General features: G+C 42.7%; 1 protein-coding gene across 1 annotated transcript in view; it reads left to right on the top strand.

Moving 5' to 3' along the window:
* Positions 1–13,852, top strand: part of adgrl1a (adhesion G protein-coupled receptor L1a) — a 58,727-nt gene extending 44,875 nt beyond the window's left edge. Inside the window, exons 19-23 of the mRNA XM_045715417.2 lie at positions 967–1,122; positions 1,732–1,828; positions 5,651–5,773; positions 9,860–9,877; positions 10,025–13,852. Of these exons, the coding sequence (XP_045571373.2) occupies positions 967–1,122; positions 1,732–1,828; positions 5,651–5,773; positions 9,860–9,877; positions 10,025–10,950 (1,320 nt within the window). The 3' untranslated portion in view covers positions 10,951–13,852. The remainder of the gene's footprint in view (positions 1–966; positions 1,123–1,731; positions 1,829–5,650; positions 5,774–9,859; positions 9,878–10,024) is intronic.
* The last annotated feature ends 362 nt before the right edge of the window (positions 13,853–14,214 follow it).

Below are 14,214 nucleotides of genomic sequence, written 5' to 3'. Positions count from 1 at the left end.
CTCACTGTTCAAATAAACCTACCATTAAAATTATAGACTGATCATTTCTTTTTTAGTGGGCAAACATACAAAATCAGCATGGGATAAAATAATTTTTTCCCTCACTGTAGTCTTAATATCAACTCCTGCAGAATTAAGCATTTCTTGTAGTAAAATGATACAACAAATGTAGGCTACATTTTGATTCTGGAACATGAGTGGAGAAATATGATTTCTTTCAGCATCTTGAGAGAATGCGAATGTGCAGTTAGATACTGTCTGTAAAGGTGCTCTCTTTATCAACATCATAAAAGCTGATAGTATTTCAACCACATAAAATATGCATCCAAGCCCAACTGAAATCTTAACAGAAATATGTTGGGTCGTTTTCACAGCTTACAACCGGTCAAACTGATGTAATTTGGAAATGTACTTTATTTTTTTTTGTTATTACATTTTCTCCCGGTCCCTAAACATCTTTCTTCCACGAAAGAAGCAGAGATGACAGAGAACTTTAGCCTACCGATATTAACTAGATTGAAGTTTTCATTCTATCAATTTATGATCTTATTCTGGTGAGCAATGGTTTATTTAGTCTTCTAAGGCAACATATAATGACAGAGGAGAAGCTGCATGTATCTAATTATAGACAAGTTGACTAACTAATAGCCTACCAAAATGTTGAAAATGATAAGCAGAAACAGATCTAAATCCAGCAACAACAAAAAGTCTTGCACCCCCTGTCAAAAAATCATTCCGCCATCTCTGACTGTCGCCTACAGCACATTTTCTATATTAGCGGGTTAGGGTCCGGTGCAGATTTTCACTTTATCACATATAGTTGGGCGGTTGAGGATGGGTTATTAGCAATTATGGGCAGGTGCAGGTGAATAAACAGCTGACTCGCGCACCACTAGTGTGTATGTATGCGAGTCTACTGCTTACATGCGTGTGTCTAAGCTATGTTTGTCCTCTCTCTCCATGCAGGTCCATAAGGAGTACAGTAAGTGTCTGCGTCACTCGTACTGCTGCAGTCGTACCTCCACCACCAGCTCCCACGGCTCCCTGAAGAACTCTGCCCTGCGTGCCAACAACCGCTACTACACTGGCAACCAGGCTCGCCACGCTGCCGCACACAGACAGGTCAGTGAACGGACATACACACACGCACAGACACAACCGTACACACACCACAAACACATACACACCACACACACACACGTGCACGCATGCATACACGCACAGACTCTAAGGGACTACATGGGTGCACACACAGGCCACATCATGCCATACACAAACCCACAGATTACGGGTACACTCACCAATCTAAAAAGTGTAGGCCTGTCCCATACCTAATTCTCTTTGACAACACTCCAAACACACACACAATACACTCTCAGTCTACAGTTGACATACCGGCTATCACACGCTTCACAAATCTAATCAGAAACCTTCATCTCTATTTGGATCTACCACGTCTCAATCTGATGTTGTTTATCTGCGTGCATTAACTTGTTTATGCCTGCTGCGTGTGCTTATTTACTTCATGTATCTCTGGTAGCATGTATGTATTTGCTTAGTAGTTTTAGACAGATCCATGCAAGCTTGGCAATGTTCCAGCCTCACATAGATACAATATCATATCATATTGATTATTTATGTCTGTCTATCTATCTGTCTGTCTGTCTTGTTAATTCCTGTCTGCCTGTCTTGTTTTGCTTCACTGTGTGCTTCTCTTCTCCGGTGTTCCAGAGCCGGATCCGCAGGATGTGGAACGACACGGTTCGGAAGCAGACGGAATCTTCCTTCATGGCGGGAGACATCAACAGTACTCCTTCACTCAACCGTGGTGAGACTCCCCACCCCCTTAACCCCCCTGCTGTCCCCCTCTCCAATCATGCACACCTCTATGGCAGGCTCATCAGAACTGACAGACAGACAGGCACAACGAAGTAGGAGCACCGCTGAGTCTACTGTCAGAGACAGAGAGCGAGGAAGAGGAGCCAGTGTGCATTGACACAAGCAATAGCCTGAGCAGCCGGTGGCATACCGTCGCCGTGGCAGCCATCGTCATGGGGATCAGAATTATCTGGGAGGGAGGGAAGAGTTGATGATGACAAAGAGGTAGTCGCTAAATCAACCGTCACTCTTTATGTTAATTTCATCCATTTTGTTTTTAATGAACTGATTAGCGTACGAGCTGGCTCGGGGTAATTAGTCTTATTGAAGAGAGTGACAGGAACAAGTGAGGGAGGGGGTGCGAGGAGAGGAGGAGAGAGTAAGAAGAGAGGAGGGTTGGGGAAGGAGATTCGCTTTCCTGGAACTGACATCACGGAGGAATAAGTATACACTGAGTATACCAAACATTAGAAACACCTTCCTAATATCCACTCTACAAGGTGTTGAGAGTGTTCCACAGGGATGGACTCTACAAGGTGTTGAAAGTGTTCCACGGGGATGGACTCTACAAGGTGTTGAAAGTGTTCCACGGGGATGGACTCTACAAGATGTTGAAAAAGTTCCACAGGGATGCTGGCCCATGTTGACTCCAATGCTTCCCACCGTTGTGTCAAGTTGGCTGGATGTCCTTTGGGTGGTGGACCATTCTTGATAAACACAGCAAACTGTTGAGTGTGAAAAACCCAGCAGCGTTGCAGTTCATGACACAAACCGGTGCGCCTGGCATATGCTACCGTACCCCATACACAATCCATGTCTTAAGGCTTAAAAATCCTTCTTTAACCTGTCTCCTCTCCTTCATCTACACTGATTGAAGTAGATTTAACAAGTGACATCAATAAGCTTTCAGCTGGATACACCTGGTCAGTCTGTCATGGAAGGAGCAGGTGTTCTTAATGTTTTGTATACTCAGTTTATAGGGAAAGAGGAAGGAGGAATTGAGGGATAGAGGAAGCTGGGATAAAGAGAGGAGGAGGGATAGGTGAAGGACGGATAGAGGAGGGATAGAGCTAGAGGGAGAAACGCTAAACAAAGGCGCTGCCAAGTGCGAAGTCCTTTCTTTTCCCGAGCGTTTGAGAAAAGTTTGTCATTGTTGGCAGAAAGCGCAAGATGGCTGCTCCATTCGAGAGACGGAGAGAAAGAACGAGAGAGCGGGAAATAAAGAGAAGGAGAGACGCTATCATGGAGAATAATTAAATGGGACGAATCTCGGCGAGAGCCGCTGTCTTCGTTGTTATCGCTGGCATCTCTTATCTCTTTGATTTCCCCACTTAACTTCTTTATCAACTTGTTTCTCTTCAGACAATAGTGATCTGTCCAGGAGACAAGGCGTGATGAGGCTTCCTCCTCTCTGAATGAAGCTCCCCAGCTTCCCAGTGCCTGCCCTACTTTCTCTCTCCAACACTTAAAAGTTGTTGTTTTTAAATTGTCGACAGGATATTGTTCAGGTGTTTCTGGACAGCTAATCCTGAGTAATTTGGTGTGGAGAGAGACAGGGATGAGAGAGTGAGAGAGAGAGAGAGAGAGAGAGAGAGAGAGAGAGAGAGAATGAGAGAGGGGATAAAAGAGTGACTGTGTGTGTGAGGTAGAGAGCAAGAGAAAGAATTGGAGAGTGAGTGAATGAGGGAGTTGATGGGTGAACGAACTAACAAAGAAATGAAAGAATGTGAGTGTTTTAGTGTGAAATTCTCTCGGTGAATTTCTGTCTTTCTCATTGTCTCTGTGATGAATGGTTTGGTTGAGACCTGATGGTTGCACTTCGCCGTCATGCTGTCCTATTTTTAATTTCATGGCATTTCTATTCGACCGCCTGGGGCGGAAGCCATACATGGGCATTACAGAACATTCTCAATGTTCCATTTCTTTGAATTATATTTGTCTAAAGGTGGCATTCGCATTTCACTGTGAAATGAACTGTGTTTCAATGACTGCACTCTCTGACTACGTAATGATATGCATTAGTATTCCCCCTTCGACTACGTTGTAAGATACAGAACAATATTCCAAATGGCAACACTGCCTGCAAACAGAACCTTTCCGCTGGAAATGTATTTTACTCAAAGGTTACAATAGCAAGGTAAAAACATTCAGGGGTGTACTGTAAAATACATTACCCTGTAGAACATTACTGTGACATACATATCCCTATCGATTTGAATATGAATTTAACATATTTTTGAATAACCTGTCAATGGCCTGTATTACTATGTATAATGTTAATTATGTATTATGTAGAATATTCATTATGTATTATATTTTGAGGCATTGTTATCACATTTATACAGAGCCTCTAATTATATTGTCTGTTATATTTTTGTATTATCATACCAAAACAAACCTAAAAAGATGTTTATGGTAAAGTAGATGTTTATGGTAAAATATATGTTTATGGTAAAGTATATGTTTATGGTAAATAGATGTTTATGGTAAATATATGTTTATGGTAAAGTAGATATTTATGGTAAAGTCGATATTTATGGTAAAGTAGATGTTTATGGTAAAGTCAATATTTATGGTAAAGTAGATGTTTATGTAAAGTCAATGTTTATGGTAAAGTCGATGTTTATGGTAAAGTATATGTTTATGGTAAAGTTGATGTTTATGGTAAAGTCAATATTTATGGTAAAATATATGTTTATGGTAAAGTCGATGTTTATGGTAAAGTTGATGTTTATGGTAAAGTCGATATTTATGGTAAAGTCGATGTTTATGGTAAAGTCAATATTTATGGTAAAGTAGATGTTTATGTAAAGTCAATGTTTATGGTAAAGTCGATGTTTATGGTAAAGTATATGTTTATGGTAAAGTCGATGTTTATGGTAAAGTTGATGTTTATGGTAAAGTCAATATTTATGGTAAAGTATATGTTTATGGTAAAGTCGATGTTTATGGTAAAGTTGATGTTTATGGTAAAGTCGATATTTATGGTAAAGTCGATGTTTATGGTAAATAGATGGTTATGGTAAATTTGATGTTTATGGCAAAGTCGATGTTTATGGTAAAGTCGATGTTTATGGTAAAGTTGATGTTTATGGTAAAGTATATGTTTATGGTAAAGTCGATATTTATGGTAAAGTCGATGTTTATGGTAAAGTTGATGTTTATGGTAAAGTAGATGTTTATGGTAAAGTATATGTTTATGGTAAAGTAGATGTTTATGGTAAAGTCGATGTTTATGGTAAAGTCGATGTTTATGGTAAAGTCGATGTTTATGGTAAAGTTGATGTTTATGGTAAAGTCGATATTTATGGTAAAGTCGATGTTTATGGTAAATAGATGGTTATGGTAAATTTGATGTTTATGGCAAAGTTGTTGTTTATGGTAAAATCGATGTTTATGGTAAAGTATATGTTTATGGTAAAGTTGATGTTTATGGTAAAGTAGATGTTTATGGTAAAGTTGATGTTTATGGTAAAGTAGATGTTTATGGTAAAGTCGATGTTTATGGTAAAGTTGATGTTTATGGTAAAGTTGATGTTTATGGTAAAGTAGATGTTTATGGTAAAGTCGATGTTTATGGTAAAGTTGATGTTTATGGTAAAGTAGATGTTTATGGTAAAGTTGATGTTTATGGTAAAGTAGATGTTTATGGTAAAGTCGATGTTTATGGTAAAGTTGATGTTTATGGTAAAGTAGATGTTTATGGTAAAGTTGATGTTTATGGTAAAGTAGATGTTTATATGTTTTATGATGTTATGTCTCTTTCTCTTAGCCACCATGGGAAACCACCTCCTGACCAACCCAGTGTTACAGACCCATACCGGCACCTCTCCCTACAACACCCTACTGGCTGAGAGCTTCACTCCCCCTTCTCCTGGGGTCTTCAACTCCACCGGTAAGTAAACCTTAGTGTGTGTGTGTGTGTGTGTGTGTGTGTGTGTGTGTGTGTGTGTGTGTGTGTGTGTGTGTGTGTGTGTGTGTGTGTGTGTGTGCGTCTGTAGTGCGTGTGCTTCTGCATATTATGCAAATATATTTTCTTATTTTTTGCGTCGAAATACTTTTCTGTCTGTTAGTCTTTTTATGCCTCATTGTGTGTGGAGGATGGAAAAAGTGTGTGTGTGTGTTTCACTGGCGGTGAGTGTATGTATCTGTCAGACGGATTCAGCAGTAGAGAGAGAGAGAGCCGTGCCAACTGCCTAGCCATCTGGCCAGGTCTCTAATCCTGCCTTGTTGATATGAAGAAGCAGAAATTGATTAGAAGTAAAGCTTCATCTGTGACTGAAGGAGAAATCTTGGGGACAGATTCCCTTCTCAGACTCTCCCCAGAGTAAATGTGCCACATACAGTTGTAATGCTGTGATAATTCACTGAGAACTGAGAACAGCAGCAGACAGTGGTGGCTAGAGTGATTGGGACAGTGGACTCCATTCAGATTCATGTATCTGATTTATTCGGGTTTATGGAGCATTTTGATTGTAGGATTTAGATACTATAAATACACTGAGTGTACAAAACAAAACATCTTTCCATGACATAGACTGACCAGGTGAATCCAGGTGAAAGCTATGATCCCTTATTGATGTCACCTGTTAAATCCACTTCAATCAGTGTAGATGAAGGGGAGAGACAGGTTAAAGAAGGATTTTTAAGCCTTGAGACAATTGAGACATGGATTGTGAATGTGTGTCATTCAGAGTGTGAATGGACAAGACAAATGATTTAAGTGCCTTTGAACGGGGTATGGTAGTAGGTGCCAGGCGCATCGGTTTGGAACTCAATATTAGGAATGTGTCCTTAATGTTTTGTACACTCGGTGTATATACTGTTGAAGTCGAAAGTTTACATACACTTAGGTTAGAGTCATTAAAACTCATTTTTCAACCACTCCACAAATTTCTTGTTAACAAACTATAGTTTTGGAAATGTGCATGACACAAGTAATTTTTCCAACAATTGTTTACAGACAGATTATTTCACTTATAATTCACTGTATCACAATTCCAGTGGGTCAGAAGTTTACATACACTAAGTTGACTGTGCCTTTAAACAGCTTGGGAAATTCCAGAAAATTATGTCATGGCTTTAGAAGATTCTGAGTCAATTGGAGGTGTACCTGTGGATGTATTTGAAGGCCTACCTTCAAACTCAGTGCCTCTTTACTTGACATCATGGGAAAATCTAAAGAAATCAGCCAAGACCTCAGAAAAAAATTGTAGACCACAAGTCTGGTTCATCCTTGGGAGAAATGTCCAAATGCCTGAAGGTACCACGTTCATCTGTACAAACAATAGTACACAAGTATAAACACCATGGGACCACGCAGCCGTCATACCGCTCAGGAAGGAGACGCGTTCTGTCTCCTAGAGATGAACGTACTTTGATGTGAAAAGTGCAAATCAATCCCAGAGACAACAAAGGACCTTGTGAAGATGCTGGAGGAAACAGGTACAAAAGTATCTATATCCATAGTAAAACAAGTCCTATATCGACATAACCTGAAAGGCCGCTCAGCAAGGAAGAAGCCACTGCTCCAAAACCGCCACAAAAAAGCCAGACTATGGTTTACAACTGCACATGGGGACAAAGATTGTACTTTTTGGAGAAATGTCCTCTGGTCTGATGAAACAAAAATAGAACTGTTTGGCCATAATGACCATTCTTGTGTTTGGAGGAAAAAGGGGGAGGCTTGCAAGCCTAAGAACACCATCCCAATCGTGAAGCACGGGGATGTCAGCATCATGTTGTAGGGGTGCTTTGCTGCAGGATGGACTGGTGCACTTCATAAAATAGATGGCATCATGAGGTAGGAAAATTATGTGGATATATTGAAGCAACATCTCAAGACATCAGTCAGGAAGTTAAAGCTTGGTCGCAAATGGGTCTTCCAAATCGACAATGACCTCAAGCATACTTCCAAAGTTGTGGCAAAATGGTTTAAGGACAAAAAAGTCAAGGTATTGGAGTGGCCATCACAAAGCCCTGACCTCAATCCTGTAGAAAATTTGTGGGCAGAACTGAAAAAGCGTGTGCGAGCAAGGAGGCCTATAAACCTGACTCAGTTACACCAGCTCTGTCAGGAGGAATGGGCCAAAATTCACCCAACTTACGGGAAGCTTGCGGAAGGCTACCCGAAACGTTTGACCCAAGTTAAACAATTGTAAGGCAATGCTACCAAATACTAATTGAGTGTATGTAAACTTCTGACCCACTGGGAATGTGATGAAAGAAATAGAACCTGAAAACAAATAATTCTCTCTACTATTATTCTGACATTTCACATCCTTAAAATAAAGTGGTGATCCTAACTGACCTAATACAGGGAATTTTTACTACGATTAAATGTCAAGAATTGTGAAAAACTGAGTTTAAATGTATTTGGCTAAGGTGTATGTAAACTTCCGACTTCAATTGTAGTATACTAGATAGATCCTCTGGCAGTAGCCCTTGGGTAGTAGTCCTACTTTGTATTCCCTATTCTTACAGTAGAGCTATCCAGAGTACTCTCATAGTACTGTAGGTCTTAAGTAGTAGAGCTATTCAGAGTACTCTCATAGTACTGTAGGTCTTAAGTAGAGGCGCTATCCAGAGTACCCGCTCTGTACTCCCTCCTCTCTATCTCTTCTCTATCTGTGTGCTCCTTGCCTGACTGAGAGGGAGTGTGCCAGCCAGTAGAGAGTTACTATAGTAGCAGCCCGTTGTGTCGTCGTAGAGGCCTGAAATTGTAGACAACATCTCTGTCTAATATTTTAAGCACTCTCTGCACAATGCGTCAGGCAGCCTGACGGCCACGGGGTCCGGCTCAGCAGCGGCAGGGACATTTTTAGAACCCTGAGAGAAGAGGAAGTAGCAAGTGTACTTCATTAGAATGTCTAATTAGCCCTTCTACCACCGCCATAGCAACCGCCGACGAGCCTTGATTAAAATCATACCATGCATTAAAAATTAAATCCACACCGAACCGCAGTCTAACGCGGATTTGCTTAGGGAAGCCATGCCTCGCCATGCCTCTCATTTCGATGCGATCACTCTGTGATGGCAATTTGGGAGGAAAATCACAACATATTTTGGTGTGTTGAAGGCGCGTCGTAGAATAAGCATTACTGCTACTTTATGAGATGGTGGTGCATGCATTATGGATGCACTGAATCACAGGCTCGCAGACAGCAGAATATACCCCAGTGGTTTCTGTGTGTGTGTGTGTGTGTGTGTGTGTGTGTGTGTGTGTGTGTGTGTGTGTGTGTGTGTGTGTGTGTGTGTGTGTGTGTGTGTGTGTGTGTGTGTGTGGTGTAAATGATGGTGGATTATCATGTCAAAACTACAAGTTGTGTGTTTGTTTATGAGGCCGTGTGTGTTTGTGTGCCTGTGTTTTATCAATGATTTATAGATGATTTACACTAGATGACTAACAGGAGGCGCTGTTTTGAAGCCACCACTCCTCCATCTTGGCACACCCTCACTGTTGTAAATCTTTTTGGGGGCAGCTATGGAAAAGCATTTATTAATGTCTACATTTCTTTTTGCCACATTTATTATATTATAGAGCTAAACATAAAATTAAAAAGATATATCATTTTTGGTTCTAACATTACTGTCCCCACTACAACATCAAAATACTTAACAATACATGTCATTGTGTCCTTGAAACATTGAATTAATTCCATTAATTCCGATGAAGGACTGCTTCTTCTGAGGAGTGCCAATATGGCTGACCGTTGGTTTCAAAGCCTCTTACTGGCTAATATATTGGCTTGTATATTTGTTTGAGTGGTTTGACTTTTGTTGTGGGTATTATTGGCTGATGTGTTCTCTTGTTAGTCTTTGTCATAGCAATAAAAGCTATTGATTGTAGAGAGAGGGGGTGAGAGAGGGAGAGCAAAATAGAGCGACAGAGAGAGTGTGATGAAAGAGAGAGAGGAGTAAAAGTGACTCACTCACCAGTATTTTTCATTCCTTTCTTTGTGGCTTCTCCATGGATCTACAGGAACCTTCCGTGACCCAAGTATGTCCACGTCTAAAAACCTTTATATTACTATCAGTGTGTATTATAGTGTTTACACAAATATTATATTTTATCCAAATAATAATGTTTAAGTCATAATTCTATTGAATAACCCCTATGTGTTGTGTGTGCTGTGTGTTTGTGCAGAGAACACTCTGTGTAAGGCCCGTGAACCATGTGGTATGGACACCCTGCCCCTCAATGGTAACTTCAACAACAGCTACTCCCTCCGCAGCGTGGGGCCGGTGGGCGGTGGCGGGGGCAGCTGTGACTTCCTGGGCGGGGGCATGGGGTGTGCAGACACCCCCCCTCCCCTCCTCAACCCCCGCGGGTCTGAGACCCTGGGCGGGGACGGAATACGGCGCAACCTGTCTGACGCAGCTGCCTTCGAGAAGATGATCATCTCTGAGCTGGTGCACAACAACCTGCGTGGGGGAGTCGCTGGGGGTGGGGATAGGGTCTGTGGTAGTCTGGCGAGGGGCCCTCCTCACGGCGGAGTAGGCCGAGGCACGGGAGTAGCTGTGCCAGAGCCGAGCATCAGCCTGGACGACGACGAGGACTTCCTGTCCAGAGAAGGCGGGCGCCAGAGGACGCCGCAGGACGTCGAGCTGCTCTACAAAGCTCTGGAGGAGCCGCTGCTGCTGCAGAGAGCCCAGTCTGTCCTTTACCAGTCTGACCCCGAGGAGTCAGAGAGCTACACGGCCGACCTCACAGAGAGCCTGGGCCACAGCGGCCACAGTGGGCACAGCGCCGGAGGCCAGGGGTCTGGGGGACAGGGGCCTGACTCTCCCGCCAGGGACTCCCTGTACACCAGCATCACCAACCTGCGAGACTCGCCCTACCCGGACAGTAGCCCTGAGCCCCTGGAGGTGGTTCCCCGCTCGGCCCAGCCCCCTGAGGAGCTCTATTACAGCTCTGGGAGGCCCGCCCTGGGGTCTCGAGGAGCACCCATGCAGACCTTCTACCAGGCCCCGCCCCCCAGGAGGCCCAGTAGGGAGGGGGAGGGGCACCCCGTCCAGGAGCCCACCCACAGCGAGGGAGACGGACAGATGCAGCTGGTCACCAGCCTGTGACTGGAACCGTGAGGATGCGGACGGGGACCAAGATGATGAGGATGAGGATGAAGGCTGGCTGGTTGCCTCCTCAGAACCCGCCTCTCTCTCTCTTTCTCTCGCTCCTCTCCACTTCCTGCTTGATTGGTTGCCTTTTTCCCCCTCTTTATTTGTATTGAAAGATGAGCGAACAAATTTACATTTAAGGAGAGTTTTAGCTGTCTCCACGGCAACAGTCTTATCCTAGAGAACCTCCGCTGTCTGGTGGAGATGAATGATGGCTGAGTTGTTCTTCTCTGGAACATTCACCCGCTCTCTCCTTCTCTCTCTTCAACATCCCCCTTTCCCTTGGCACGCAGCAGACAGATGCCAAGTCCAGCACTCTGAATGTACCAATCCAACAAACCCCTTATACCTTACACATACAGAGCTACAGATATTTCTCAACTTAACTTTGTTCAAAGTCAATTTTATTTAATTTCACTGAATTTCTACAAACATTCCTCTAGAGAAATGGTTCTCATTTTCTAGTTCCCTTTCCTCTTTCCCTTTTTCATGTTCCATCTCTCTTTTTGTTCGCTCATCATTTGCTCGGCGTAGTTAGCTGTGGAGACAGGGGATATACTGTAGTAGCCTATTATACCATAGGAAAAAAATCTCTGAAAGCTACTTCAGTGTTGCCAAAAATACATTTTCCCAGCCAGAACAGAAACTGGAGCATTCGCACACACACAGACACACACACACACACACACACACACACACGCTCACTCACTCACAGAAGTGCTTGTTTCTGAACATCAGACACAACCCTCCATCTGAGTAAAAAGAAGCCAGAACAATTATTCAGACAAGGCAGTTGGAGCTGCCTAAGAGTAGTTGCCTTTATTTTATCTTGCTATGAACTGACTCTTATGTACAGAACTAGAGGAGAGACTGAGGAAGTAGGAAGTACACCACAGGACAGGAATGCTGTTTGAGGGGTCAAGGGTCAGGGGTCAAGAGGTAGATCTTTAGGACTCGAGGAACGGACAATAACTTTTTTTTTATTATTATTTTTTGTTATTTTCTTCAGACATTTGAAAAGTAGAAGACTGCTTTACTAACTTTGGAGAAGAATATGTTATCTTGGTGACTTTCTGTTGCATCACCCGGAGGGTTATTAAGGGACAGATTGTGCACCCTTTAAGAATGGATGCCCTCTTCAATGGATGTGTACACGTCACCTATGTGTGGTTGTGACAGAATGGACTCTAAATGTTGGAACCACTTCGGCCGTTACGCAAGTCTAACCCTGTACATATGAACCACACAAACTATAGTACTTACTCTACTCCTACCGTGTAAATAGAGAAACCAGATGAAGAAAAGCAACAAAAAAGTAAGAAATATTAAAAACTGACTTCTTGTACTGCAACAAAACAACAAAAGAAAAAAAGAAAATGTTTTGGAGTTTGTGACCTGAATGATGCACTCTATCTCTCTGCCCGTCATTCTTTATCTTGCTCTCTCACTGTTGTTCTCTTGAGTCATAACTAGTGCTGTGCCATTCAGTGAAAATCTCTCGAACAGAAAAACGGAGAGAGAGAAAGAGTATGATGGGTGGTAGATTTTGCATATAAATAAAAACGTTTAAAAAAAAGTCCTGGCACAATTTTATGTAATATAATCCATTACATGTTGTTAATGTTTGACCTTTGACATTCCCAGACAGGAAGTGCTCAGTGTGGGCGGGGGGATGGGGGATAGATGTCATAATAACATGTCATACTGTGCCTCATCACGGGCGTTCCAATGCATTGTGGTTCAAGGACAGCAGCCATAATGTGATTTTGGTCAGTAATGTATTGTTTGAAAGGTTATATCCTAGATATAACTAAATGATATAATTTTAATATGATGGGTTTTAGCATGTCAGATAACATTTGTTTTCTATCAAAACGTCTTTCATTTTGCTGTTTCTAACAGATAGTTTCAGCATTATTCCAGAGCCTAATGTGACAATGAATTCCCTGTGTGTGTGTGTGTGTGTGTGTGTGTGTGTGTGTGTGTGTGTGTGTGTGTGTGTGTGTGTGTGTGTGTGTGTGTGTGTGTGTGTGTGTGTGTGTGTGTGTGTGTGTGTGTGTGTGTGTGTGTGAGAGAGAGCGAGAGAGCGTGTGTGTGCGAGAGAGTTTGTGTGCGTGCGTACATGTGCAGGAGAGTGTGTACATGTGGGTGTGTGATATGCTCAAGCATATGTACCATATTCGTAGGAATTTTGTAAGTGTGTACATTCAAAAAGCTATTTTTGTTGGGTGAATTGAATGCACATCAGAGGAAGGGGACAGTAATTCTATATCTAGGAGAAAGCCTTTTATTCTATTAGCTTCCATCTCAGAGACGCGGGTAGCCAGCTGCTTCTGTGTGGCTGTTCCTGAGGGTTCATGTACCAACGTTAAACTGGGACACTTCAGGCTGCCTCACAGGACCTTGAGCAAGGAACAATAACAGGGTTTGTCCGAAATGGCACCCTATTTCATATGTAGGGCAGTACTGACCAGGGCCTCCCTATGGAGTGAACTACTATTGACCAGAGCCCTATGTAGTGAACTACTATTGACCAGAGCCCTATGTAGTGAACTACTATTGACCAGAGCCGTATGTAGTGAACTACTATTGACCAGAGCCCTATGGAGTGAACTACTATTGACCAGAGCCCTATGTAGTGAACTACTATTGACCAGAGCCCTATGTAGTGAACTACTATTGACCAGAGCCCTATGTAGTGAACTACTATTGACCAGAGCCCTATGGAGTGAACTACTATTGACCAGAGCCCTATGTAGTGAACTACTATTGACCAGAGCCCTATGTAGTGAACTACTATTGACCAGAGCCCTATGTAGTGAACTACTATTGACCAGAGCCCTATGTAGTGAACTACTATTGAGCGGCCAGAGGCCGCCGGCCTATGTAGTGAACTACTATTGACCAGAGCCCTATGTAGTGCCGCCGGCCCGGGAACTACTATTGACCAGAGCCCTATGTAGTGAACTACTATTGACCAGAGCCCTATGTAGTGAACTACTATTGACCAGAGCCCTATGTAGTGAACTACTATTGACCAGAGCCCTATGCGAACAAAGACAGAACTTGGGACAAAGATGCATGCTGTGTTCAAAATGGAACCATAGTGCACAACTTTTCACCAGGGCAAAAGTTGTCCACTATGTAGGGAATAGGGTGCCATTTCAGACACAGACAGTACAGTCAGAATGACAGGCAGACTTAACCGATGGGACCATC

This window comes from Salmo salar, chromosome 03 (genome assembly GCF_965601325.2).
Source record: "Salmo salar chromosome 03, fSalSal1, whole genome shotgun sequence".
In the NCBI taxonomy this organism is placed as follows: Eukaryota; Metazoa; Chordata; class Actinopteri; order Salmoniformes; family Salmonidae; genus Salmo; species Salmo salar.
The sequence above is the reverse complement of the archived record's forward strand: the minus strand, read 5'-3'. Positions and strand labels throughout refer to the sequence as shown.